Source organism: Manacus candei, unplaced genomic scaffold (assembly GCF_025592945.1).
Source record: "Manacus candei isolate 608988 ecotype Guabito, Panama unplaced genomic scaffold, ASM2559294v1 h1tg000164l, whole genome shotgun sequence".
Lineage (NCBI taxonomy): Eukaryota > Metazoa > Chordata > Aves > Passeriformes > Pipridae > Manacus > Manacus candei.
In genome coordinates, this window is record NW_026138212.1 from 204,829 (window position 1) to 231,678 (window position 26,850).

The 26,850-nt window shown below is 44.8% G+C and overlaps 1 protein-coding gene across 5 annotated transcripts in view; it reads left to right on the top strand.

Moving 5' to 3' along the window:
- SMARCD3 (SWI/SNF related, matrix associated, actin dependent regulator of chromatin, subfamily d, member 3) overlaps positions 1-26,850 on the top strand; it is a 71,474-nt gene that overhangs the window by 15,112 nt on the left and 29,512 nt on the right. For 2 of the 5 annotated variants that reach the window (XM_051773029.1, XM_051773026.1), the window contains 2 exons: positions 20,671-20,888; positions 23,946-23,988. In XM_051773029.1, the coding sequence (XP_051628989.1) occupies positions 20,680-20,888; positions 23,946-23,988 (252 nt within the window). In that variant the 5' untranslated portion in view covers positions 20,671-20,679. Of the gene's footprint in view, positions 1-8,226; positions 8,356-9,250; positions 9,268-10,043; positions 10,247-20,670; positions 20,889-23,945; positions 23,989-26,850 lie in introns of those variants that run through there. The other 3 variants (XM_051773028.1, XM_051773030.1, XM_051773025.1) reach the window with 3 other exon arrangements.

Consider the following 26,850-nt stretch of genomic DNA (forward strand, 5'->3'; position numbering starts at 1 on the left):
AGGGGAGATCAATGCTAAGCCTTAAAATAAGGCCATAACAAGAGGTGTAGGTCTGCAACTGATTTTTTATTAAATTAATTCTCACGGGGAATTGTGACTGTTGACTCTTTCGACAAGACAAGGCATCCTGGAGTTGAGTGGCATGAGAAGTGTGTGGCAAAGCAGGTGCAGGGCATGGTAAAATCAGCAAATGCATCAGGCAGAGTGATACAGAATTGGGCCTTTTTACTCCTGTTTTTGGCATTTAGACAGTTTCAGAGCAAATTTTTGCCAGTGGTATTCCAGGTGGATTTAAATCAGAGTGAAAAAAGTATTTGCCAAGTTCAGAAAAGACAGAATTGCAGTGGTGTGATATGCAATGGCAGGAGCTTGAACTGGGGAAAGGAAGGATTGACTCAAATAGAAGGAAGTGGAGAAACTGAAAATTAAAAAAGGAGTAAGTGTTAAGAAAAAAATCAGCCAAGACGAATTGTTGATAAAGATTGGATGCAGTAAGAAAGAATCAGTTACATGATAGACAAAAGAAGTTATTCTGAAGAACAGAAATACAACAAGCTTTTTTTTGTGTTGAATATTTCTTGGGCAAGATTCTGCTCCCTGTATTTCTTATGGTTGGAATAATAGTGATTAACCTTCCATTACAGAAACTTTTCACTAATTTTTTAAGTTTGTTTTGTGCTTGTTTAGATTAGGTGAATACCCTAGTGGAAATCAATGTTCAAGATCTTAACTAAAGGAATTTAAAGAAATTTTTTTTTTAATTTTCATGGTATCTCAGACTTTTAACTAATAATTTAGAAAGCCTTTCTCTCTATAACCTTAGCAGAGATTTATGTGCTATTATTTGGCATCATATTTATAACTAACACTCAGTGTTGCTGTATCATATGTCCATGTACCAGCTTGGCTGTGGCACTGGAGCACTAGGGAATCTCTTTGAAGAAGGAACCATAGTTATTTCCCAAGAGAGAACAGGGTACTCAAAATCCCCCACAAGTGCATTGTTTCTATGGTTTCAAGTTGCAGGCTGGGTGTAAACTGATCAGAAAACAGGTGCCAAGGATGGGGCGCACAGGGTAGGAATCTGGTGGCTATTCCAAACAAGTGTAGCCAGACAGCTGCTGTGCCAAGTCCCTGCCTGTCGGGATGACTGGTGCTCTCTGTTCCACTGGGCTCCTTCTATTTCCATCTGTTAACTTCATCTGAGAGCTCTAAAGGTCAGAGACTACACTGTTCTTAGCTGTACCTCCTCATACTCTCAGGCATCAGAAGCTACCGAATCCCAAGAATGGGAAGAATTGTGACATGTGGCAGAGGATGTGACATAAGGTAGAACACACACCCCTTCTCCCTCTGACAGTTCATGGCCACGCACAAACAAGCCCTTCTGCTGTGCAAGTTCTCCATCGTAAACTTTTGTTTTGAAAAGCACTGAATGCCATAATGATTCAACTTATGTTTCTTCTGCCTGTGTTTCTTCTCCACGTGTTTTGAAGCTGATTTAACAAGGAACTTGTTCCCCCACTCCTGCGCCCTGTCATTCCAACGTGCTGTTTCCTGGGGTCACACACAGTGCGTTGCTGTGACCCCACTGCTGAGGGCAGGCTGTTGCTCTGAGCTGGGAGCTGCCAGCCCACTGTGCCTGCGCTCTGGTGAGGGAGACAGCAGACAAACTGCTGGGCTGTGCTGGAGCCACACGGTTCCACTGCTGCCAAACAGTGTCGCTCAGAAGGAGCCTCAGTCGAAAGCCCAGCTGGGGCCCAAGCGCCGTGATCGTGTCTTGGTGTCACAAACTGCTGTGCTCGTGGTCCTGTGATTTCATACATGTATTTATGTACAGGGTGAATGGACTCTGAAAAGATTAGCAAACCATCCTACCTGCTCAACAGACATAGTGCAGTTCTTCCACCTCAGGATTTATCTTCCACCACCAGCTTGAATTTTTCCAGCTTAAATCTCCTGTCCAACACTTTAGGTCCAATTGAGGGGGTTTTTTTATCCTCTGTCTTGGCTGGTTGTGAAAATTCTCCAAAATCTTCTTGTGAGGATTTAATCTGCATGTCTTCCGTCTCTTAGATCTTTGAAGATGGTAAAACAATCTGTGTGTAACAATCAGTTGGAGTCCTTAGTAGCCACTTTCCTTCCACTTGTTTTTATTATTTCTTTATAACCTTTCAGTAATGTTACATACAAATTACATACAAATTATGTTCCTATCAAGAATTTCAGGCATATGATGATGTTTTACTATATTGCCTTTAAGTCACATTTGCCATTTCCCACTGGCTGCAATTTCCAAAGCCATTGATGTTTGCTGTAATCAGGTACCATTTGAGATTGACTTTTTTGGAGTAACCTGTTTGTAATTGTTGCAATTATTCTGCCAAATAAAATAATTTAAAAAGACATTTGGGCTTGTCTGGCAATGCAATTTTTTTATGATTACTACTATTCCTTGCTCTCAATTCCACCATGCTCTAAGGCTGATGTGGTTGTATTCCCCTGTTAATTGTTCTACCAGTGCAGTTGAAGTGTGAGCTAGATTTATGAGACAGTCCATGCCAAGATTGCTCTGTTTTCCTTCTTTGGTTCTGTGCTTTCTCCAGCCTCCTAGTGCTCAGTTCTTATGCAGCTTTGCATATTAATACATCCTTCAGTCTATATTTACTTACTATTGATTTGCTTAAACTATAGACACTTTTCAAATTATTTTCAGTGAGAATAGGACATAATTCCTAGCATTACTAATTTTAATCAAAACGGACTTTAAATTTGTTTTTCCTGACAAACAGGCAGTCCTGTAGGTTTTCTTAAAATACAGAAGGACAAGAATACTAAAGGCAGTTGCATTTACTTGCAACTAAGTCCATGCAAGGCTAAAGAATGATTTTTAAAAGAGAAAATAACTGAGCACAAGGAGCATGTGCATGGTATGAAAAAGCATCCTAAGTTTATTAACCTACTCTTTCTTAGATAACTAATTTTCTACACAAAGGAATTAATGTCTTAGTTGTGTAGACTTGGGTGAAGCCTTTGATACAGTGCTATCTGAAAATCTGTCTGAGACTCAGAAGAGAGGTAGTAGCAGAACTACAGCATAGGTACAGAGCTCAGTAAAGAAGACACAAGACATTGCAATTTCTTCAGGATCTGCCTTGGAATTGATGTAATTTAATATTTTCAGTAATGCCCACAGCACAAAAATAGGCAGTCTAATAACTAAATTTGCTGATGATGCAAAATAGATAGTTATAGTTACATGGGGAGAACCACTTGACTCTCAACTGCACAAACAGAAAGCAGCTGCTATCTGGTGGTTGGGGTCCTGTCCCAGGAGTCAGCACTGTACACAAGACGTGGTCTAATGGCAGTGATTAGGAAGGAAGAACAGCCCAGTACATCAGTCCATGCGTAGGAGAATGCGAGGTTGTCACTGCCAGGATGCTGTGGAAGGCAACTGTGGGCCAAGAGAGGTTTGGAAGATTTCTGCTGGTGAGAGAACTGTTAATGCCACACAAGGATGTGGCCTGGAGACTGGAGGTGCAGTTCTGCCTGCTCTCATTCTAGCCAGGTTAACTGGGACTGACAGGAAAAAGGCTGATGGAATGATGAGAAATGGGCACTCAATTTTAAGAGAACAAATAACAGTTTCACTTGTTTAGTCTGACAAAAGGAGGAGTCGAGTGTGGGTGTGACTGCTGTGTAGAAATGCTTCAAAGCATAAACATCAGACAAAAAATTAACCATTAAGGATAATGTTGGTAAAATAATAAATGGAAATAGCTACATAAACAAAACTCAAGAATTCATAGCAGCTGTCCCCTATGAATTTAAAGTGCTGTGCAATAAATTTATGTCAGAAAGGGTTATATGTGACATGGTTGCTATTGATTATACATAGAATCAGAGAATCCTAGCATGGTTTGGTTTGGAAGGGACCTTAAAGACCATCCAGTAGATAGGTTGCTCCAAGCCTTGTCCAGCCAAGATTTGAATACTTCCAGGGATAGGGCAGCCACAGCTTTTCTGGGCAGCCTGTGCCAGGGGATCACCACCCTCACAGGGAAGAACCAACAGTTCCCAGTTGCTGACCCAGCAGTTCCCTCAGCTGTTTCCTGTCAGTGAATGACAGCAGGTGAATCCTTTATGATGCTCTTACAAACATACCCCAAAGTCATCGTTCTAACCATCAAATACAGGGAAGATACCTACTTTTTGGACTAGGGGCAGTTGGTTTGGAGGTAGTTGTTGACAGGCGTTTTCTCTGCTCCACCAGGATTTCCCACCAAGAATTCCTCTATTTCCTTCACTTTTGAAAAACTGAAATCCATACTGCCAACTCTTCTCCTTGCAGGACCAAAGTCTTCCTACTAACCTCTCACACTCGGCTCTGCCCTGCCCTAGGTCAGCAGATGGGCACTGTGGCCTTGCCTGCAGAGCTCTGGTTCTTTGCTCAGGTGTGTGAACTGTGCATAGCTGTCCCTGCACAGGCTGTGTAAAGGAGGTTTGTTGAGGTAAAGGTAGAATAGGGCTGGACAGCTTACCATGAGGTCATGCAGAATTGTACCGAGCTGGCTAAAATACAAGTATGGTTGATGACATGATAATTCTGATGACTCATTATTTTGCATCCTACAGTATTATCTATATATTTCCGTCTCCTGGGATCCCTGCTGTTGCCTTTGATTACTTTTAAAATGGTCAGGAGGTAAATTTGTCATTATCTCTCTAACTCTGCAGCATAATGTTTGGAACCTCTGAAGACTGAGACAAACACTTCTTTGCCCTCACTTATTAATTTTTTTGCCTTTATTTCAAGTCTTCTTTCTTTCTCGATGTGTACTGCAAATTGCTTGTGTTATTTCTTCATTGCAGACAGATTTTAGAAACAGTGGAAAGGCCTAACACAGAAAGAAGGGTCTGTGGGACAGTGATGCAAGATCTGGGAGTCCAGGAGAGAGGAAAAAAGCTGCAGTATAAAAGCTGTATGGCACTTGGGAATCCCCGAAGGATAACTGGTAGCATTCGGCATATGCATATTCCTCATTCTTACATTGCTATTACAATCAGATGTGTACTTTTTCCCCCCCAAAAAATTTAGGGGACCCTTTTTGATCAGTTTAGACTTTTTTGCATGAGATCTGTGAAATCTGTCAAGGGAAACTACTCTGCATAGAAAAAAAAGGCTTATCTTTGTCTTATGAAATTCCATACAGTTTCCATAGGGAAATAAGGCAAAAGGAACTTCTGGAAGTCATCTGGTCCTTTGTCCTGCCCCAAGTCAGAATTTACACCACCTACATTACTCTGGACAGATGCTAGTCTAACCCGTTCTTGAAAGATCTTTGGCAATGGAGATTCCCATCCTTGCTGGACAAACTATCCCAGAACATCTCTAGTGTCACTGTTGTGCTGTTCCTTAATATCGGACATAAATCTTCATGGGAGAAATTTTAATCCATTATTTCCTGTACTGTGTGTATGGGGAGCAGCTCTTCCCTGTATTTGCAGCACCCTTTTGGATACCTAATGACTGTTGTTTTCTCTTTATTTTTTGGGCCTAACAGTTCTTGTCACTTCCTGTTCTCCCCTGAACCATGCTGCTGTTTCCCACATTTCCTCTAATGCACAGAGATGCAAGTGCAAAGGCTGGTCTGGTTGGGACACTGACAATTAATACCACAACAGGATTGCTTTGGAAGAGTTCCTCCACAATTCTGGCAAAATTTAATTTGCAGCCTCAGGGAAGTGTTGAGCTGGGACAGCTTGTGCCCTAGAGAGCTCAAGGGATGCAGGGAAGGAGGAGAGACAAAATGAGGAGAAAAAGAAGAATCTAGAGTATCATTGACACTGCTTATGCTGCCACCAAGGGGATGAGAGCAGTGGGGCAGCATTCCTGCAGTTCCTGCTCTTCTGTGGGTTTATCTGCTTATTTTGTGTCAGTGTCATATTGATAACTCACATTTATTTTATGATCTATTATATCCACAGATATTTCTTCGGAAAAAAAACTCTTCAGCCAATTTTTCCCCATCTTCTGTTTAGACAGTTGTTGATTTCTATTCTGATGTGGAACCTTGCACTGTTTCTGATTGAACTGTGGTTTGAAAAAACAGGACATATCTCCAGGTTCTCAGGATTTTAATTTAAATAATCTCTTGTAGCAAACCTGTAACCCCTCCAAACCATATGTTGCTAGGAAATTTAATAAGCATGTTCTCTAGTTGATTATCTGTACTGTTCATGAGCATATTGAGTAATTTTGAACTCAGGAAAAAGTGGTCATTTCTTTAGATTAAGCAGAGCCTCAATCTTCGGATATTTTCTGTCCGGTTTCAGCATGTTTTCTGTGCCATATTGCATCAATTCCAAAACTGTTGGGAATACTTTGAGTTTCAGTGAACAGAGTGCTGCTGACTTTAATGAAAACTGGATGAGGGAAACCATGCCTGCTTAAGGAAACCAGCACCTTCATGTACTTCTGTAACTACCCACAGATCAAAAAATTGCAAACAGCTGCAAGTCTGGGTCCCTAAAACAACAACTTGGTTCTTCTCTTTTCTAACCTGACCATTGTAGTTTAACAGCCTGAAAAGCCTGAGTAGCAGCACAGAAGTAAAACCAAAGCACACACACCCAGCAGACCAGGTGGGCTCTTGGGGCCCCAGGAGGTACTGAGGAAGGATGTCAGCCTTTCTCTGAAATCAGACAGGCTGGGAACATGGCATGAAGTGAGCTGGTAGTGATCAGCTGGTAGTGACCTGCTGGTGGCATGAACTGACCCCAGTGCTTGCTCAGCCTCCAAGAACCAGTGGAGAAACACGAACCTTGTAAGGAGCCCCATGGCACGGAGATCTTCCAGGCCAGAGATGGCTGGCTACTTGCAGCAGTTGGGGAAGACTTGGGATGAACCATGAACTTTTTTAAAGAACACTGGCAATTATTTCCTACAGTTGTATGAAAAAAAAAAGTTGGGAAAATAGAAAAACATTTTAAAATTAAATTATATGCTGTTTCTCTTAACATGGGAGAAGACATTCTTGCACTGTAACCTTTACCCATTTGTGCAAATGCCTGGCACAGTAGTTTTCCTGGACACTATTGTGGAGGGTGGAAGAATCACAGGAAATGGGTTTCATTCTCAGCTAGGTGATGTTGGGCAAGTCACTTCCATCCATTTTTGTACCTTATTTTCCATTTGCAAAACAAAAGAGCTGCTTCTACTGATTTATTTTCTAAAGTACTTGGAGAATTAAAATCATACTAAGTTAGAGCTGAGTTTTTATTACTACATGATTTATTTTTTTTTTACTTTTACGCAGTCTATGGCTAAAGCGAGTTTGCCGATCTTTTATTGTAATGTCTGGCCTTGGAATTTGACGTTCCAAGACTGTGTTTATTCGATGCCTGTTAAGAACAACCAGGTAGATTACAATACATATTGTGTGGTTGGTGTTCAGCTGAGATCCGTAGCAGATGTCCTCCTACTCCAGGAAGCCATCAGTGCCTATCGCCGGAGATGGGGCAGCTGCGGCTCATTGTTGTATCTAGTGCTGAGGAGAAAAATAAGAAAAACCCGCAGCCAAGCGCACGCCCCGGCGGGGGGACAAAGGGCCGGGGCTCCGTGCCTTCGTCCGTCCCGGGAACCGCCCAACTCCACCCTGTCCTGCACGGCCCCGGCCCCGGCCCGAGCTCCCTCTCCGGCGGCGGGGCGGCCCCAGCCCCGCTCTCGGCCCCGCCACGGCCCCGCCGGGCGGTGCTGAGGGTTAAGGCGCCGAAGGGGTTAAGCCGCTCCCGCCCGCGCGTCCCCGCCGGCCCGCGCTGACCTTCACGGGGCCGCGCCGGGCATGCGCGCGCCCGGCGCGGGGCCGCGCTCCGCTGGCCGCGGTCCGGCTCGCCCGGCCCGACCCGACCCGGCTCGGGGCCAGCGGCCCGGCCCGGCCCCCGCCCGCCCGCCCGCGGCGCGCCCGGGACCGCGGCCGGCGCACGCCCTGCCCGTGCCGGGCGCGCCGTTGCCATTCGGTGCCGATGGTGCTGGCGGCGGAGCGCGGGGGGACGCGAGGGGGGACCGCGCGCCGCGCCGAGCTCGGAGCCGCCGCCGCCCCTTCCCGCGCCGGGCGGGCGGGGCCGTCACGGCGGCTGCCGGCCCGGAGCCGCTGCGGCCCCGCCGTGGTGCCATTTCGCGCGGTGAGGGTCCGCACGGCACCCGACGAGCAGGGGAACAGCCGCATCCGCACAGGCCCGGGCCGGTGACCCGCCCGCCCGGACCACCGGCCAGTGCGGCCTGTGAGGACAATGCACGGCGTCTGCCGGGAGCAGGGAGGGGGCTCACACGATGGGAGCCAGCATTTATGTGTGAGTCTGGGATCTAAAAAACATAGCCGATGCCGGCCTGACACTGCCTTGCCAGCCGTGCTGGCGTGTAGCATCAGAGTCGTTTAGGTTGGAAAAAAACCCTTCAGATGAGTTAATCCAACATTACTACGTCCACCAGACACATAGCAATTGGTTCCAGATTACACGTGCCTTTAGTTCAGCTAGAACTGCAAGAATAGTTGTAGCACTGAATAAGGCCATGTTACTTTGCTTAGCATGTTCCTTCTGAGGGGCTGAGAGGGGGAACAGTGCCCACCCTCCCAGAATTTTTGTGATTCCTACGGGTGTTGCCACAGAGTAGCACTTGGATTGGGGTGACCCTAAAAATCAATGGAGCTCGCTGTCTCCATCCCCATGTGCAGAAGGCCATATGATCTTCATGGCTTGCACTTCACTGCTGGACAATGCAGTGTCTTTTCTGTGCTTGTTTTTATTACTGGCTGAGGGCAGAATTTTATTTATTTGTTTCAGATACGACTCTCTTCTGTTTGCAGTCTTGCCAGAAAAGTCACAGCCCCCAGACAAGAGTTTCAAGCAGAGGAAGAGAATAAACCCCTCTTGTAACCTGGCAACGTGTCGCCCGTTGCTGTGCTAGGCAGGCCGCGGAGCATCGGCCCCTGCGAGCCGTGGGCACGGGGAGCTGTGAGAGCTGTCGGGAGGCAGAGCGGTGCCCCAGGCCACCACTGCGGGCTCGGCCATCATGGAGGAGCTGCGCTCTGCTCATGGAATGGCCGCCGTGCCGCCAGCGCCGCGCTCTGCCCCGGCCCTCCAGGGCCGCACGGGGGCCGTCTGCTGCTCTCTTCCCCCTTCCCCGGGGTGGCCCGTGGGCTCCGTTCCTAGCAGCTTCCTGGGATGCCACGCGCTGTTGTGCAGGGCTTTGTGTGACAATCGGTGAGCTGCTCATGTCTCACGGCAGCTGTGGTGTTAATAGTTTGTCCGTGCCTGTCAGTCACCTGGGGTCTCTCATGGATCTGTCGCAGTGGTACCAGGGCATCCCGAGGGCGGTCACTGGAGAGCGGCGGTGGGCGCGGGAGCGTGGAGGCGAGTCGGGAGCTGTGCCGCCATGCTGCCCCCTGCCCCCTCCCTCCGCCGCTCTCACACTCTTTCTTTCCCCTCGCTCCCACATGCTGTCCCTCCCTGTTCCCAGCTCCTGCCTCCCGCTGCTTCTCTCTCTTGTCCAGAGGGGTTAGTTCTCGTCTCTCATGCTGGAAATGCTGCCAGCAAATGTTTCTGTGTGCTGCCTGCCAGGTCCCTGGGGAAAGGGCCTGGAAATGCAGTGCGGGAGGAGCAGTGGGAGCAAGGGAAAACCATTGTTTCTCACTGCTCGCCTGCTGCATTTTCTAGTGGGAAAACATCTCTGTGAGGTGCTGAGCTCTGTCACTGCTGGAGTTGCCCCCTCCCCCTTCCTCTTGCCCCAGAATTTCCTATCCCCAGTGCAGAGGAGGAGAGGCTGCAGCACCACCATGGAAAAGCTGAGATGTGTTTTCAATTTGCCTCCTGCTTATCTCTGCTGTTTGGACAGAGAGGTTTAAAAAGCTGGATTTTCTGTCCCTGCAGAGTAAACAGACAGAGCCCGGCAGCACAAACTATTTCTGGCTTATCAGTGGAGGAATGCAGCAGCTGAGGCTGAGTGCGAGTGGGCCGTCAGGAAGGCCCTGAAGGGGCCCCCTCCCCACTCCGCGCTATTAGAAGTGTGAGAGCCCAGCAGGACTCAGAGGGGAGAGTTGGAGAAAAAGGCAGAAAAGGGAAAGAAAGAGGAAGAGAGAGAGTGAGAGAGGCTGAGCAGACCCTGATGGCTACAGACGAAGTTACAGGAGGGGCTCGCAAAGCTACGAAAAGCAAACTTTTTGAGTTTCTGGTCCATGGGGTGGTGAGTCGGGAAAGTTAGTGAGCTGGCTGGCTCTGAATAGAGGGATGAGTGGAAACTGGAGGCTCTGTGCTGGGCTGGATCGGCTCCTGCTGTGTGCTCCTGGGGCGCTGGTAGCTGCCTCGCCAGGAGAACACTGGGGTCTGTGGAGCCCCCGGCATAGGCACTGATTCATTGATAATATAGGCTTGTGTCTGGGGGGATGTGTGCTGTGCTTTTTGCTGTGATTCTCCATGAATGGCGAATAGCATGCTTTTAAGTCTGATCATGGTGCAGAATCTGCACTGGATCTAACCCAAATGGGCTTGTAGGACACTTTGTTCTGTAATCAAACTTGTGTTTTGAAAAACAATTCTGATGAAAGCCTGATGAAGCCTTGTGGTACTGCCTCTGGTTCTTGTCTCCAATCTTGGCTCGTATGTATCTCCTCTGGCTACTTAACAGGTGACTTTCAGGGGCTTGAAGAGATTAGCTCTGCAGATCTGTAACAGTCTATGGGAACTCACCCACGAGAGAATTTCAGGGTGCCATGCTTAATTAAAGCAATCCTTCATGTCTTTAAAAATGTTCCAGTTTATGTTTAAGAATCAGGTCTTCGATCTCCATTTAAGGGGAAATGCTAACCCTGTTTTGCTGCCATTGGAAACAGTGTTCTTTAAATGACTCTTGTGTTTGAGAGCAGTCACCATTTATAACATTTGGATTTTTGGTATTGATACACATTTAACAAATAAGGCTGTTAAAGAGCCCCAAGGAATGCAGATATTGTTTGGATACTGATAGTCCCCCGTGTTTCTCTTTTGAGGAATCTGGCACCTCCTGTGACACCTTTTTGAAGACATCAGGTGGGGGGGCTCTTGTGCAGAGATCATAGAAGTCTGTGGTGCTCACGGCAGGCTCCCGAGTTGTCTCCGTGATTCAGGCTTACTCCAGCTGTGCGGGATCTTGCGCATGTCCTGCAGGTCCTGGATATGGTGGGACTTGAAAGGCTAAGAACTTTGAGGTGGCATTCTGTGTTGGCGAGAGCCGTGGAGAGGTGATGTGGTGCCGGTGCACAGGACAGCCTGGTGGCTCTTCGGGGCTGATGGAGGGCAGGTGGGAGCAGTGGTTTTGCCGGGACATGTGGGTTCATCAGGGTGGTCTGGATCAGGATGGCTGTATCTGGGCAGAACCATAGGAAAGTTGTGAGTGTGGCAGATGGGATGGCTTTGCCTTTTCCAAAGTTTCTCTTGACATTTGCCCACCAGTGATCTTGTTTAGTGTCAAGAAGAGCAGCAAAAATAGTTATGTGAATCTGCTTATTCCACATCTAGCTGGGCTTCATGTGAAAGCAGCACGGAGGCCTCTTAAGCCTGGGAAATTTTAATTCATAACAGAATGAATATAGCAGAACTCATTTCCATTACTTATTTGGATGCCAGGAAAGTCTGCCTTTTCTGCCATGGGAGTTTTGTTGCTAGTGGCATCTTACTTGAACGTATGTGTTAGCCTGGAATATCTGCATGTGTTTGTCATCTTCCTGCTCCTTGTTGCTGAGGCTTCTTGGCTGTTATTCTGGGGCTTGAACATCTCTTGTATCACCCTCTCTTCCATTAGCATCTCCCTTAATTCTGCTTTGTTGCCTGGTTTATTCTTTTCTTTAGTTTCTTCCTGATCTCAGGTTCATTTTGATCATAGCACGGGTTGGGGTACTCACTCTTCCATTATTTAAAAAAGATGAAAAAAACTATAACTTCATTTTATCTCTTCAGGCCTTGTATCCTACCAAATTAGAAAATGTGCCATGCCAGCCAGTACCTTGAGTTTACATAGTGCTGACTCCTGCATTTAATTACCACCCAAAGTGTGTCAACATCTGAATTAATTCCTTGAAAAATCAAGTTACATAGCAAACTTTAGTGGAATTCCTTGGAGTCAGATTCTGCTCTAATTTCAGGGACCAGTCTTCTCTTCAAATGACTTACTTTTATTCTGTCTATGATAACATTATTTAATTTGGTTATTGAAAATTATTTTCTTTACCCCCCTCAAAAAATCTGGAGAAGCAAATAATGGTAGAATGTTGAGAGAAATATTTTTTTGCTCTGTGGGCACTTAAATGAACAGGGTAATTCTGCAGCATTTCCTAAGGGCAGTCAGCTTCTGGATTCACTTGATCTTTCTGAAAACATATGTTCCTTTGGTAAGGTCACTTTACCCTTTGCTCTTGTGCACCTGATCCTGCCTTTGTTCTTTTCCATATTGCCAGCTTAGAAGATGTCTTCTTCCTTGTTTGTCCCAGGCAAATAGGATCCCCCTGAACGGTGAAATCTCTTAACAGTTAAAAATCTCAAGTTGGATGCTTCATTCTCCTCTTGCTTGAGTCATTGATAGTTTGTTACACCTCTAGTTAGCACTTGGGCTCTTAAAAAGGTTAAATTTTCTTTCAGTTATTTATTTTTACAGTGCTTTAAAATGTTGTTTACTCCTATTTCATTGCTTTGCACATTGTTTTTGTGGGGAGAGATTTTTTTTTCCCCAAAGGCTTCATCCTGTATTTTGTTCTTTTTTTCCTTCTCTATTTCTAGCATTTTTATGGATAAATATGGCTTTAATCACCTCATTTATGTTGATTTATCTCTTTATTGATGTGTTTTCTGCTATCCAGTAGTACCTTTCAGGCAGTCTTTATGACATATCTCTAGATGTCCAGCTGTTGCCTTATATTTTGTTGACCAAGTTATGAATTTTTCTGCCAGCCATTCCTTTCCTCAGTTTCCTCTATCCCCTAGGCCCTACCATAGGCCTCACTGCTGGCTGAATCCCTTCAATGGATCCTACCTTTGTCTCCCTCCCACCCCCATCTTTTTTTGTTTCTTTCTTTTGGTTTTTTTTCTTACTCAAACAGGTATCTGCCCGTTTAGCCCTGGGAAGGTCCGCGGTGCAGGTCTTGTCAAAGCTCTTGTCCAGACATCTGTGCTCTTATGACTTGATTGCAGCCCCCTTCCCTGAGTGCCCTGTGCTGGTGACCTTGCCTGTGTCATCTGCACACAAGACCTGCTGAGAGGTTCGTTTTCTTGTCCTGTTGTTATGACCTTTTTAATCTGCTTCTGTGTCCTTTTTCGGTTCCCACTTTATCTTCCTTCCAAAGCCAATCTTCTTGCCTTTTATTCACCAGATACCCCTGTAAAGGTCTATGTCCCTCTCTTAACTACCGAGTCATAGCTGTATTTACAATGTACTTGCTGTCAGTTCAAATCACCTTCTTTTTCCCATAGTCATCTTGGTCTTTGTCCTCTGTGCTATGCTTAGGAAGCTCTCCGTGGTAATATAAGTCCTCGTCCATATTTTTTTCTCTAATAGGTGTTATTTTATGGTTCCTGCTAATCTCTACAGTTTAGTATTAGTTACACACCAAGATTGCTAATGCATACAAATCTGTATATAACTGATGTGACTCCTTTGCTTATCCTCAGTCCTCTTGTTGTTTGCTTACCTACCTCTCAAATCTGGTCATAGAATTTCATGGTAAATACAGAAACTATCTTAAATGAAATGGCATTTAATACAGCGAAAGAAGGTTCTCAGAGCATACCAGCATGTAAACAAATATTTAATATAGTGATAAATAACTTCTTGCCAGTGTTAGAACAGACAATATGACAGGTCTGATGCCCCAAAGATAGGTATGGAATGTCTAATAGATTTATCAGTGATTTGGAAAAGGGGATGAGCGATGAATTTCATAAACAAATTTTGCATCTTCTGATATGTTGCTGGGTTTAGATCAACTGTCACCATTCAGGAGGAAGGCTTGGATGTCCTGTGATCTGCCTTAGTGTGTAGCTAATAGGAAGTCAAGTAAACTGTTAGCCTAATTGGGAAGTGGGGCAGGGAATAATGCAAAAGCAATTGTAAATCCGTGGCGTATACTTACAGGAATGTTTTTCTGATTTTGGTAATCTGTATGACTAACAAGCCAAAAGAATGGGAACTTGGAGGGCAGTAGTAGTGGGAGGCCTCTGAAGACTTCATCAATAAGAGAATAGGATTTTTTTGTTTTATTTGTAGTATCTAAGCATAGAAACTGATTATGAAGGTTGTAAAATCTCTGTCACTGGAGATTCTTAGGCACTGGTTAAAGAAGTAAACATCTTTCAAAGAGGATGGAGATACTGGTGATATTTCTTTGAGACGAGGAAGGGCTGGATGACATCAAGGACTTGTAGTTCAGTATATTATAAAAATTATGTTTGTTTTATTAGAATGGGAAGAACTAAAGATATTTTCCCCAAATTGAATGGTGATCTGTTTTAAGTGGGTAAAAGTGACTATTTCTTCCAGCCAGTCACAGATTTGTAGAGATCACTACTGGAAGTAGTGAGGTGAGGAGAGTATGGTGAGGTTGGAAGAAAAGTAAAGCTTTGCTAATGAAAAATATCCCACTAATTTTTATACTGTCATGGATATCGATACTGTCTTGTCAGAGCATAAGTCAGCTGACACTAGAATAACTAGACAAGAATGTCGTGAACTGTTGGTTTTGGACAGTTTGTTCCACTTCCCTACCACAGGGTGGTTCTCTCTGTGAGGGCATCCTCTGGGAATGGGGCCTTGAGCAGAGGCACTGGTTTGCCGTGTTGGGGTAAACAAGGAGATGTTTGGGGAGTGTAGGGCAGCCTGGAGAAATCAAGGGACCTTACTGCAGGCAAGGAGTTTGATTGGGAAGGTACTTGCAGGGCACTGTTAGAGTGAAAACCTTGTACAGCCTTTAACTGTGTGAGCAAGCTGCTGGTAGAGACTGAAGGTTTGTCCTTTCCTAGCCCTGGACTGATTGCAGGCTGACAAATAGAGAAAAGTTCACATATAATTAAGAAAAGAAAATTGTATTAATTCTAGCCAAGGCTTTAATAGAGATCAGTGTAATTTTGTGCAATATGGGCTTGTTAAACAAATTTGAGTTGCTGATTAAAAGAACTTGTATTTGCTGATGAATGTAGGTGCACAGATGTAATTGATCTGTGGGATGTGTGAATTGCACTTCTCTTTTTTTAAAAAATAAATACTGTAGGAATAAAAAAACAGTCACACTGGATCATTTAGCTCAGTGTGCCTGGTTGCAGGGAGCATGGAAGGCTGCATGGAAGTACAGGAGCAAGGCAAAACCTCAGTGATTCTTCATACAAATACTCCATGATTTGCAGCTCAGGAGCTTTCTGACCCAAAGCTGCCCTCTGTGTAGTGCCTTTATATGGATTTTATTTATGGACATTAGTCCAATGACGTCTTCCTTAACCCATATAAACTTTTAGCATTCAGTGTTTTGTGTCAGGAATTTTTTAGTTTTGCAGCTTATCTTACATAAGGAATTACCTGATCCTGCCAACTGTTGTCTGATTCTTGTAAGGGAAGAGACAATGAGGTCTTGATCAACCTCTCCTCTCTCAATGCTCCTGTCTCACAATGCTGCAGAGCTCTGTTGTTCCTCTCCCTCCCAAAGCCATCCTTTTCACAGAGCCAAGAGGCACATTCTTGTGGTTCCCTTCCATACGTTAGATCACAGCAATGATGTGATCAGGTCTATTAAAGCTGGTGGAACTCAAAGCTGATCTATAGGGTTTGTTCCGAAGAGTGTGGTTTTTTTCTTGGTTGCATCCAAATGTTCCACTTGAGGTTGGTGGCTGATTACTCTGAGCTGTGAAGAGACACTCATGAATTAGAAGGATGGTCCCTGACATTTGTCTTGCGTTACAATTCACAGTTCTGTAAATGGGATGTTTTCTAAGTTAAAGACTTTTGGATTGTCGTAAACATTATATAAAAAGGGGTGGAACCTGGAACACCTGGACTTCTAGGTTGTGAGAGCTTTTGGAAAATGGAGAAAGGTGAATATGGCAGAGAAACAAGAATTGCAGTACTGAATCTCTAAAAGATTCATAGACATTAAAGAAAAAGGAACTTATGAGGTAGCATCTGTAGTTACAGGGGAGGAGAGAAGCCTTGTACAACTTTTATTTCTTGTACTTCTAAGAGTCCATTTTGAAATAACACATCAAATTGGGAAACAGTTTGTGCAGCCAGAAACCTGTTGCCATCAGACAATAACAGTCTAGTTTAAATTTCTTAAGGGTTCCACGTACTTCTAGTGACCCATTCTTGCCTCCAGATAGCATCTGATGTCTCCTCCTGCTTATGTTTATGCCTTCTAGAAGTCACAGAATGATAGAATGGTTTGGGTTGGAAGGGCCCTTAAAGCTCACCCAGTGCCACCCCCTGCCATGGGCAGGGACACCTTCCACTAGCTCAGGTTGCTCCAAGCCCCATCCAGCCTGGCCTTGGACACTTCCAGGGACGGGGCAACCAGAGCTTCTCGAGGCAACCTGTGCCAGGGCCTCTCTACCCTCTCAGGGAAGAATTCTTTCCCAATATCCCATCTAACCCTGCCCTCTGGCAGTGGGAAGCCATTTCCCACTTGTCCTGTCACTCATGCCCTTGTAAGTAGTCTCTCTCCATGTTTATTGTAGGCTCCCTTTGGTAGCTACTGTAACACCTTGACAAGGTCTGTTGTCTAGCCAAGGTAGCTTCTATTTTTAGTTAAAAAATATGCTGTTTGAATACTTGGTGGTGATTGTTCTCAAGATCTGTCAGTGTCTCTTTAACAAGAATCCAGAAGCTGTTCACCACGAGCCATCAGAGCCTGCAGTGTGGAGCCAAGGTGGATGGAGCCTGTCAGGACAGGACATTGCTGTAGGTGCAGCTCAGCACTCCACTGCAATGCAGCGACTCCCCACTCTGTTCAATCCCTTTCTGAGGATTTTGTAGGTGTTTTTGATTTTCTTTTCTTGATTCTTTCTGTCCAGGGCAGTGTTTGTGCAGAGTAGTACCTGTAAATGGAATCAATGTAGGTAAAAAGGAAATAGGTCTATGGGTAAGAATAGAGATGTGCTGGGGAGAGGAGTCTAGGGTAGATGATTTCCCAGGAAGGAGGATGTGTCAGTGCTGTTTGACACTGCAGCCTTCCCCGTGGATGCTACTTGACTAGGACAGATTCCATCCCTCTGAGGAAGAGGGGAGAAACAGATCCTAACCCATAGACAAATGCACCTCTAAGATCTCTTTCAAAAACCGTAATGATATTGGAATACTCTTTAGTATCAAGACTTCCTTTTTTTAATGTCAGTATTGTAAAAAATATGACATATTGTCCATCACTATCTTGACTTGCACATGCATTTGAGAGCAAAATAAGCTTTTGGATAAGGTAAGGTACTGCTTCTATGTTCTTCTTTTGTAAGAGTTTAGAGAGAGAAAGCATTTCTGTATCTTGAGAGTCTGGTGGGCTTGCAGCAGGGAGGTGGTGTAGTGAGTAATGCTTTATCTCTGGGTGATATCGGAGATAGGAACATGAGAACAGAGGGGAAGAAATGAGGCAGTGGAGGGATGAGATCAAACGTGCTTTTGCTAGAGCTGTCTCCTTGTTCTCATGTTTGTCTTTTCTCTACATTTCTCTATTTTGATGCTTTACAAAGGGAACTGAAGAAAGTTCAAAGACATCAGACCAAGATTGAGAGTAGATTTGGCTTTCTGACTTGGTTCTCCAAGGCTTAAGATATCCTTTAGAGCAGCAGCAAAGTGGGCCTGCAGTTTGATCCGTGTGGCCAGTCAGTGTCCGTGAGATGGCTGTGCTCAGGATCCGGGCTCTTCTGAAAGACTGTCAGTGGTCCCTGGCTGACTGACGGGCAGCAGCCAGCCCAGTGGTCTGCCCTTTGCTGGAAGAAGGCCACAATGTGTGGCTTGACAGATGACAGAGGGATCTTAAATGCAGACTCAAGAGAGAAGCATTTTCTGGACCATTTCTGTCTGCTGACTCTCCCTGGGTCAGAGGGTGGGGGCGAGTACGTGGGAACGGAGAGCACTGTTCCCTTCCAGCCGCTCTCAGAGCTCCTTGCTCATGGCAGAAGGCGTTTCCAGCTTTGCTCAAAGCTGCATTTTTGCCTATTTGCTGCCTGCTGCTCTCTCCATGGCCACACCCACCACTGGTTTCTTACATGCACACTTGCTGAATTCACCTGAACTCACCTTCCTGCACTGGTCACTCTCATGCCTCAGCCTTGCTTCTCTGTCTGTACCAGTTATAGCCCATATTAGTTCTTTGCTGGTCATGCATTCCCCTCCTTTCTCTGGTTTCCTTTGTAGATACAAGCACAAGGAGGGTCCAAGATGTGATCAGGGATGGCACTGAACTGGAGCTACAGTGGATTTGGGTGGTTAATAGGAGATATAGGTCCAAATTATATTTAAAATTATGTTTTGTTATAATATATTTAATAATTAAATATTTAGAAATTGTAAAAAGGATGAGATAAAGATGAAATAAACTTTTTATTATTATTATTTAACTTATCAACTGTGCACAAACCGTTTTCTTGGTTTATAATGAAAGCCACTTCCAGTGGCTCGCATACCCTCAGGGGTGCAGGCACCCCCCTTTAGAGACCACTAGTATACTTCTCCCAGGTACTTTCTCAGTCTGTAACTGTTGCGCCAGGTATGTCTTCCATGCTGTTAGCACCCCTTTGGAAGGGGGTTCCACAGCCTGATAGCCACAGTGGGGCAAACTCACCCCTTCGGTGGTCTGAGAGCTTGACCCCTCTGCTGGTGGCCGGGGTTCACTGATCTGGCAAGGGCAGTGAACAGTCAATCCCCAGCTGCCCTCTCCAGGCCACACCTGATTCTGCAGAGCTCTGGCAAATGCCCCCTTAGATCGCCTTGGATCACCTCTTTCCAGATGGAAAATATATTTACTGTTACTTTTACTTTACTTCCATGGATGCAGTTCCATACATTAAGAATTTCTGTGCCGTTCCTTATCCTTATTTGAGCTCTGCTCTGCCATCACTGAGCTGCAGGAGCCAGAACTGCACACAGCCTTCACACGTGGGCACACCATGGGCAGTGGCACACTGATACTTTCTGTTCCCCCCATTCTCATTTCTTTTGTTTAATGGCTTTTTTTGACCTCTAGTAAGCAGTGAACTGATATTTTTTTTCTGGAAGTGTCTGTTTAAACAAGATCTTGCTTCTGCTGGGCAGCAGTCAGCTCAGGGCCCATTGCTTTCTGTGTGATACTTGGATTGTTTTTTCCCCATTCACTTCAATATGTATTGAAATACATTTGCATCTTCCTTTTAAGTGTTAAATCTGACCCATAAAGTCCTTCTTTGAAGCTGGCCTTTGTCCCTATTAGTGTGAATAACTTAGCTTTACCAACAAACTTTTTCACTTCCTTGCTTTTTTTCTTGCCTTTCTTTTGGTTTGTTTTTTTTTTTTTTCTCCAGGTTGTTAAGAATATGCTGAAAAGCAGGAGGCCCAGCAAAATTTTGTGTGTGCCTTCATTTTCAGAACCAATTACTTTTACTTTAAACAATTATTTATCCATAATGGATTCCATTGCCTTTTGATTTCCTTAAAAGACTTTGTGGACGGACTTGACTTTCAAAGGCCTTTTGTGTATGGTTATTTTTATTCACATCCTGGTTCAGATGCCTAGAGAGTGTGTGTGTGTCTGTATTTTTGCATATACATAGACATATAATAAACATCTTGGTAATTCTTAGTATGAAACTAAGCTCTTCTCTCTGTTTTGAATTGCATTTTAGAGGTGGTAATTGTTTTACTGATGTTTTTCCTTGATGACTATAAACTTGTAGGATTTAGAATTGGGTTTACTGTGTGTCTTGTGCAACGTTAAGCTTGTGATTTGACCCAAAGTGTCTCTCCAGAGCACGCTGAAGTCAACATAAATGTCAGGGTTTTAGAATGCCTACAGGGCCTGCTGACAAACTACCACATCCATTCCATTGTTTTCCTTATTTCAAAGGCTTGATCAGAGACGTGACCTTTTTTAAAGGATTTGTGTCACGTTATGAACTTACGCTGCTCTCCATTGTTGGTGAAGGAGAAAGCTCTTAATGGAAAATGTTTATCGCTGTGTTTCTGTGTTTTGCCTGTGCTGGCTCCTGTCTCCAGCTGCTCAGAGCCGCCTGCTCGGCAGTGCGGAGCCTGCAGTGGGAGCTGAGCAGCTCTGAGCAGCATATGAGCTGCACCACTTTGGGCTGCGCGTCGCTGCCATGGGGCGTTTCCTTTGGGCTGGAAGTAGAGCTTTCAGCTGTAGCGTGGCCTGGATATGTTACTGAACACTGAGTGTTTTTCCAAGCCTAGTATTTTTCATCCCTGTTTCCTGTCTACTTTATCCCTGAATGCCTCTTTATGACGTCCAGGAAACACCAGTCACAGAGCTCATGTGCTTTGTGTTGCTGCTTAGCGCTTGTCAGGACGATCAAAATGGGGAACCTGCTGGAGCCAGTGTCTCATGATGTACAAATGTCCTGGCAGCTGGAGAAACAGGGACTAAAGTGGCTCTTCTTTCTGTTTCGCTTTTCCTCCAGCGCCCTGGGATGCCATCAGGAGCTCGAATGCCCCATCAGGGGGCTCCCATGGGTCCTCCAGGCCCCCCGTACGTCGGAAGCCCCTCCGTGCGACCTGGGATGCCCCAGACTGTGATGGAAACAACAAGAAAACGCACTGCACCACAGCAGGTCCAGCAGCAGCAGGTGCAGCAGCAGGTGCAGCAGCAGCAGCAAGCCACCCAGAACCGAGCTAGGAGGTGAGTGCTCCGGGAGGAAAACATGGGAGGACAATCTGAGGAAGAAAAAGCGGTATCTTTTTAGAAGTAGGTAAGACCTTTAAGATCAAATGAGACAGAGTAGAAGATATACGTATTGTCAGGTTTTTAAAGCAGGAAAAACATTGGCAGATTTTACTTTTTACTTTGTTTGTGAATGGTCTTGAACAAACTGACCTTCACTAATGTCTTATTTTGCAGTTACACTGCTTTTACCTTGCAGGTTTGTCGGGCCATGAATCATTCGAGTATATTTAACCTTAGAGTTAACGAACAGTTCTCTTCTAATATAGTACAATTATTGTATTATTTGTTACCTGTTCTGTATTGTTGCTCTGATTCTGACTGGCTAACAGAATAGTTTGTAAATGAGACAAGTGGAAAGAATTTTGGTTGGTCATGTGAATACGAGTACTATGGTCACTCAGGAGAGTGGCCATAAAACTTGCAGTTGTCCCAGACATTTGTACATATAAAGTAAAGAAATATGCACAGGAAGTAATTTCATAGAATTAGAGGGATTTTTATAAGGAGTTGTCTTCTTTAAATATGCTTGCTTTGTATGTTGTTGAGTGCATTCTCTCTTAAATAAGTTAGCTAATTTCTTTTTGCAACTTATTAGACCTTAACAGTCTGGAGTATTATTGAGTGTGGTCCAAACACATGCAGTTACCTAGGTGGGCTGCCTTTTGCAAAATCATTATAGGTGTATGTACAGCTTCAGACAGTGGTCTGGTAGTGTCATGGAATCCAGTTGTAGGTAAAACGACTCTCTAAGCTCAGTGCTTCAGGAGCCCTGCTCTGTCGAGGTTATATGCCTTGGATCAGCAAGCCAGACTTGGGCATACTTGTATCTGGGATGCATCTGGAAAGGACACCAATCTTGAGAGTATTAATACATTATGGTTGAAAAAGATTGAACACAGAAGGATGTGTGTGAGTGCAGCATATGAGCATAAGCGATGGATGTGTGTCTTGGAGGCCTTGCCCAGCACCAGCCAAAATGCATATTCCACAGCACCTCCCAGGATACTGTCCAGGAAACTGCAGAAAATAATGCCCAGCCTTCAGGCACACAGGGTGGATATAAAGTGAAAAATTGCCCCTGCTGGTTAATTAAGGTAAACTTTATCACTAATTAGTTTCCAGGGAGCATTGAAGGACAGTATTTTCTAAAAGTTAATGGCCTAACTCACAGAAGAAAGCAGTTCCCCTCCCCAGTTCTTAACTGCAGTGCTTCTGATTTAGGACCCAGCAGTGATCTCTACTGCCTTGAGCTCAGCTCACACCAATGCTCCCTGGGTACTCAGGAGCATTGTTCCTTCTGCCATGCCTTCCCTCCAGATAACGTGTTGAATGTTTTCCCTTTGTTTGTTTCCACCTCCCTGTCATTTCTCATTCTGTTTTTTCAGGCACACTTTTCTGGCACCTTGTGTCCAATTCTGGGAGTAATTGAGTTCTATGTCTTCTAGCATGAATGGGCCAAGAAGGTTGTACTTGTCCTTTCTTGGCAGGTTTGATGGAGGCAAAAATCTCATTTCTGTAACAGACTCTTGAAGAAATGGTTGAGCCCCAAGTTGTTTGGGGATGTTGGTTTGTTACTTGCTTTTTAACTGCAAGCCTGTGGGGTTTTGCAGGTTGTTGCATGTCCCGCTCCCTTTGGGAGGCTGGGACTTGCTCATCCTTTACTTCCAGATTCTGTGAAGTGTTTCAGTGCAGATTTGATTTTGTGGGCTGTGAAAGGTGTTGGAGGTTCACACCGAGTAACATTCCAGTCCCATTATTCCTACACTTTTAAAAAGGGACATTGTTCACCTATTAAGTTGGATGTAACTGTATAGATGAATTTTCTACCCCCAAGGAAGGATATATTTGAACCTCCAGGCACAAAGAGTTCCTCAGCCTTGGCTTATATGGGGATGGGGAAGACTCTAAGAATCTGGTATTTCAGGCCAGGCTTATTATTAACAAACATAGGAAGAGAGTATGTCACACCAGTGTGTGGAGAAAACTTTTATGTGGACATGGCTGATGACTGGCTTCCTGTATGAAGACAGCAGGTGCTTTGCTTTCTCTCATTTGTCTATCATAGATGGAGTGATTCATCTCCTGCTTAAGATAAAGGCTTCACAAATTACAGAGGTGAAGAATAAGGCCTGAATTCCCTCTTGGCCCTGTTAGAGAAAGCTGGGTGACAGGTTTGGTGGCCACAAATGGGTCTTAGAATCTGAAGAATTCAAAAGACAGTGTATTTGACAATCTTCGCTACAGTATCATTTCTCAGGCACATACACATTTGTGTGTATGTACAGGAGCACAAGTGTATTTTTCAAAGCATAGATATGGAAATGTGCCTATGTATGGGTATGGAAACAGTGTGTATATACACTGCAGGCACACATACATCTTCCCTCATGTGCGTTCATAAAGATGAACAAATATGGAAACATCAGGCCTCTTACCTTTGCACGTCACTTGTGCAGATCGTTACAGTCAAACAGGTGTAAGTACATAGGGAAGTGTGTGCATGTGTGTGTTTTCATACATCATATGAAATGCACACATATATGTGTGTTTGCCTCAGCACTCGATTTTGGGCATGCTTGAACAAATGTGTGTGGTCTGTTTGAACAAGTTCATGTGCTGTTTGCAGGCACTCAGCCAGATGTGCACACGCACAGGGGTGTCTGTGCACACCACACGAGACTGTCCTGCACACTCATCTGTACCCAGAGGCAGCGTGTGCACATGCACTTGCATACGTTGCCACCCTGCACTACAGAAGGTGCTGTGATCAAAGAACTTGCAGACTTCTTTCCAGGATGCATAACAGACAGCCCTGATTTGTTCTTAGCTAACTGCCTCCCCAGGCTGCTGAGAGAAGGGGTCTGAGGTCCTGGGCATGGGTGAGGCCCTTTTGCTGATGCATGCACAGCTGTGCACCAGCATGTGGAGATGTCAGGATAATTTAGCAGGTGGCCTCGTTACTCCTAGATCTGTCACCATGGTAACGTGTTTTTTTCTTTAAAAAATGTACAGTGCCAAGAGGAGGAAGATGGCTGACAAAATTCTCCCTCAGAGGGTGAGTCGCTTTCATTTCCTATTCCCTTCACAATCAGTTCAGCATCTTAGTGTAATTAGAGGGATTTTAGAAAATTCTTTCACTTTTTGTTTAAAAATCTAATTAAAAAGTAAGTAGGCAGTGAAAGTCTGGAGAGCCAGGCTGGGGCTGGGCTGGGGGCTGGGAGCGTGGAGCAGCCTGGCCTGCACGGCCTCGCGCCTGGGTTGGCCGAGCCAGCACTGCCGCTTGCTGGAGGGACTGCGGTGCTGGGCCACCAGGCAATGCCTGCGCCGGGGCCCTCAGGTCTCCACCGTGCTTTTGATCCATTTTTGGGGCTGCCCAAAACATGGTCCAGAGCACAGCTGTGCCCGAGGGGGCAGGCTCGGCCTCAGATCTCTGGCCCAGTAGAGCTGCCAGGTTGTGATTTTTGTGGTTGTGTCCCAGTAGGACTGAAGCGCACCCGTGCAAACAACAAAGTTCAGGGGTCTGTATTGTCTGGAGAGTTACTAATTCTCTTATCTCTGGGGATATGTCTAGCTTTTGGTGTCTGCCTATGCTTGATCCTCAATGCTTAAATCTTCTAATTCCTTTCTAAACACTGAGATTTCTCTCTGCTCCCCTTCTCTTTCATTATTCCCAGACTTTTCCTTTCCTTTACCCTCTTCAGTACGGTTCCCCAAGAACCTGCTTGGTCCCAAAAGGCGAGCTTCCTTAGGCTTCAAAACACACACCCTTGTCACATCCTAGTCCCAGTTTCTTTGGCTGCTGGTGCTGTTTCTGGGCTCATAATCCCTTGGACAGGTGTGCCCTTTTACTCCACATCTTTTTCAAGCTTACCTCTTCACTGCTCATGTGAGCCCAAACTTACTGACAGGCTCCAGAGTCTCTTCTGTTACTGTTTCATAGGTGCCTTCTACCAGCCACCAGAGGAGGTGAGCCCACTTTGGTACTATTGGTGTCATGTTATTACTTCTTCTCTTGTCATTCCTGCCATCATCTGAAAGCAAAGCCTCTCATAGATCAGCCATGAGATCTCTCATACTGCAGGCTTGAAAGGACGAAGCTACCATTAAACCCAGACCTTTGAACTGCTTGCAGCCTCCCTGGTATTTGATGTTGAAGCCTCATTTCTGCTCTGCTGGGGGTCTGTACTTTCTTATAATGAAAGCTAAGTGTCTTGTACTGTCGGTTTTGTCTGTCCCACACAAACTGTTTTCACAGACAATGATACATGCTGGATGGTGAGGCTGTCCCTGGAAATATATATCCATTTCAAGGCACTTTTTATTTTATTGTTTTGAATTTTTTGGTTGGCTGGTTGTGGAGGTGTTTTATTTTGTTTGGTTGGTTTTTTGTCTGGCACCTTTATAAGATGGTCTCATAACAGAGGTAACCAAACTTTTTTGGCAACAGAAGACCAGTGCCTGTATTTGTCAAGTCCATAATAATTCTTTCATAGGTAGAGCCTTATTTTAGTATGTCAGAAATCTCTACAGGTGCTTTCAGAACCAAGCTGTCACCAAGTCTTCTTGCCTCTCAGTACCTTTGTTGGTGTCAGCTAATAGTTTTAACTGATGGAGTGATAAGGCAACACAGATTGCTAGAGGTCTGTCTGCAGTGGGGTTCTTATCAGTGCAGCTGCAGTGCTGGTGTCAATGATGTGATGCTCTGTCTGGGTTAAGGTTCTCTGTTAGACTGCTAGTCAGTGTGTCAGAAACCCCTTACTCTCACCGTCTGTGGGATGGGGAAATCCTGTCCTGTCAAGTGGAAGATTTGCACTGGTTGCTGTGGAATGCATGTGAAACACAGGGTAAAACTTCCAACTTTCTGGAACTACTTCTGCAGTGTTTTCCAGCCAGTCAGCATCTGTTACCCACAGACTTTTTACAGACTCTTGCTTATGTTTTCTGGGATCTGCACAGGGGAGAGAGGAAGATATTAAATACACTTTACTCTTTAAAACCATCTTTATGTAGTAGTGGAAAAGGAGATGGGTTCTCAGTGTTCCTTGCTTGTGGTAGTGACTCAGGCAGTTGTCACAGATAACCCACAGCTGGATTTCCAAGCTCTCTGGTCAAGCCTGTGCCATAGTGCTGGAGCATATCACTGGTCAGTAGGGTCACTCAACTGCTACAGGTCAGCTATCTGAGAAGGATTTAATTTTGCAGGAATCTAATGGTGTGAAAAATTTAACCCAGCAAACTATTACACATAGGAAAACTGGATTATGGAACTGCATGGGACCTCCTGGCACATCCAGTCTGGTTCCCTCTGTTATGAAAGCCATGACACAATTGCCACCTCGAGACTAGTTAGGTTCCTTACTTCTGACTTACTTAGATCTGGCAGCTCGCTTTCTTTTTCTATTTTGTTAGGCAAGGCAAGTCTTTTAGCTTGACAAGTAAAAGGGGCTTTCTTCTTGAAATCCTTGCAGTTCTTTATCTATTCCAAGTTAAATTCATCTATTTCAAACCTTTTTAAATCTACTTCTCAAGAAATCAGAACTATACATAGTATTACAGATTACTAGTGTTACCAGTGGTCGTTCTGTGATTGACTCAAAAGTATTTCTGCTTTCTATTATTTGCAACTGATGAATTCCCATATTAGAGCAGGAATTAGACTCTGAGGAACATGATCCTGTGCTTTGTAATGCTATATTTCATCCCATTTCCATTATAGAGTTCTGAGCTTCCTTACCTTCTCTGTACTATCCTCTGCCTTGTGATGGCAGTGCCACCCAAATTTGTCATTATTAAGTTTTGTTAGCATATTTCTCCTTTTGGTACAGGAACTATTAATGAATGCATTTAAATAAAATCAGTTTCAGAAGTGGTCCATGAGGTACTTCCTGCTTAATACTTTTCTCCTATCCCAGTTCTT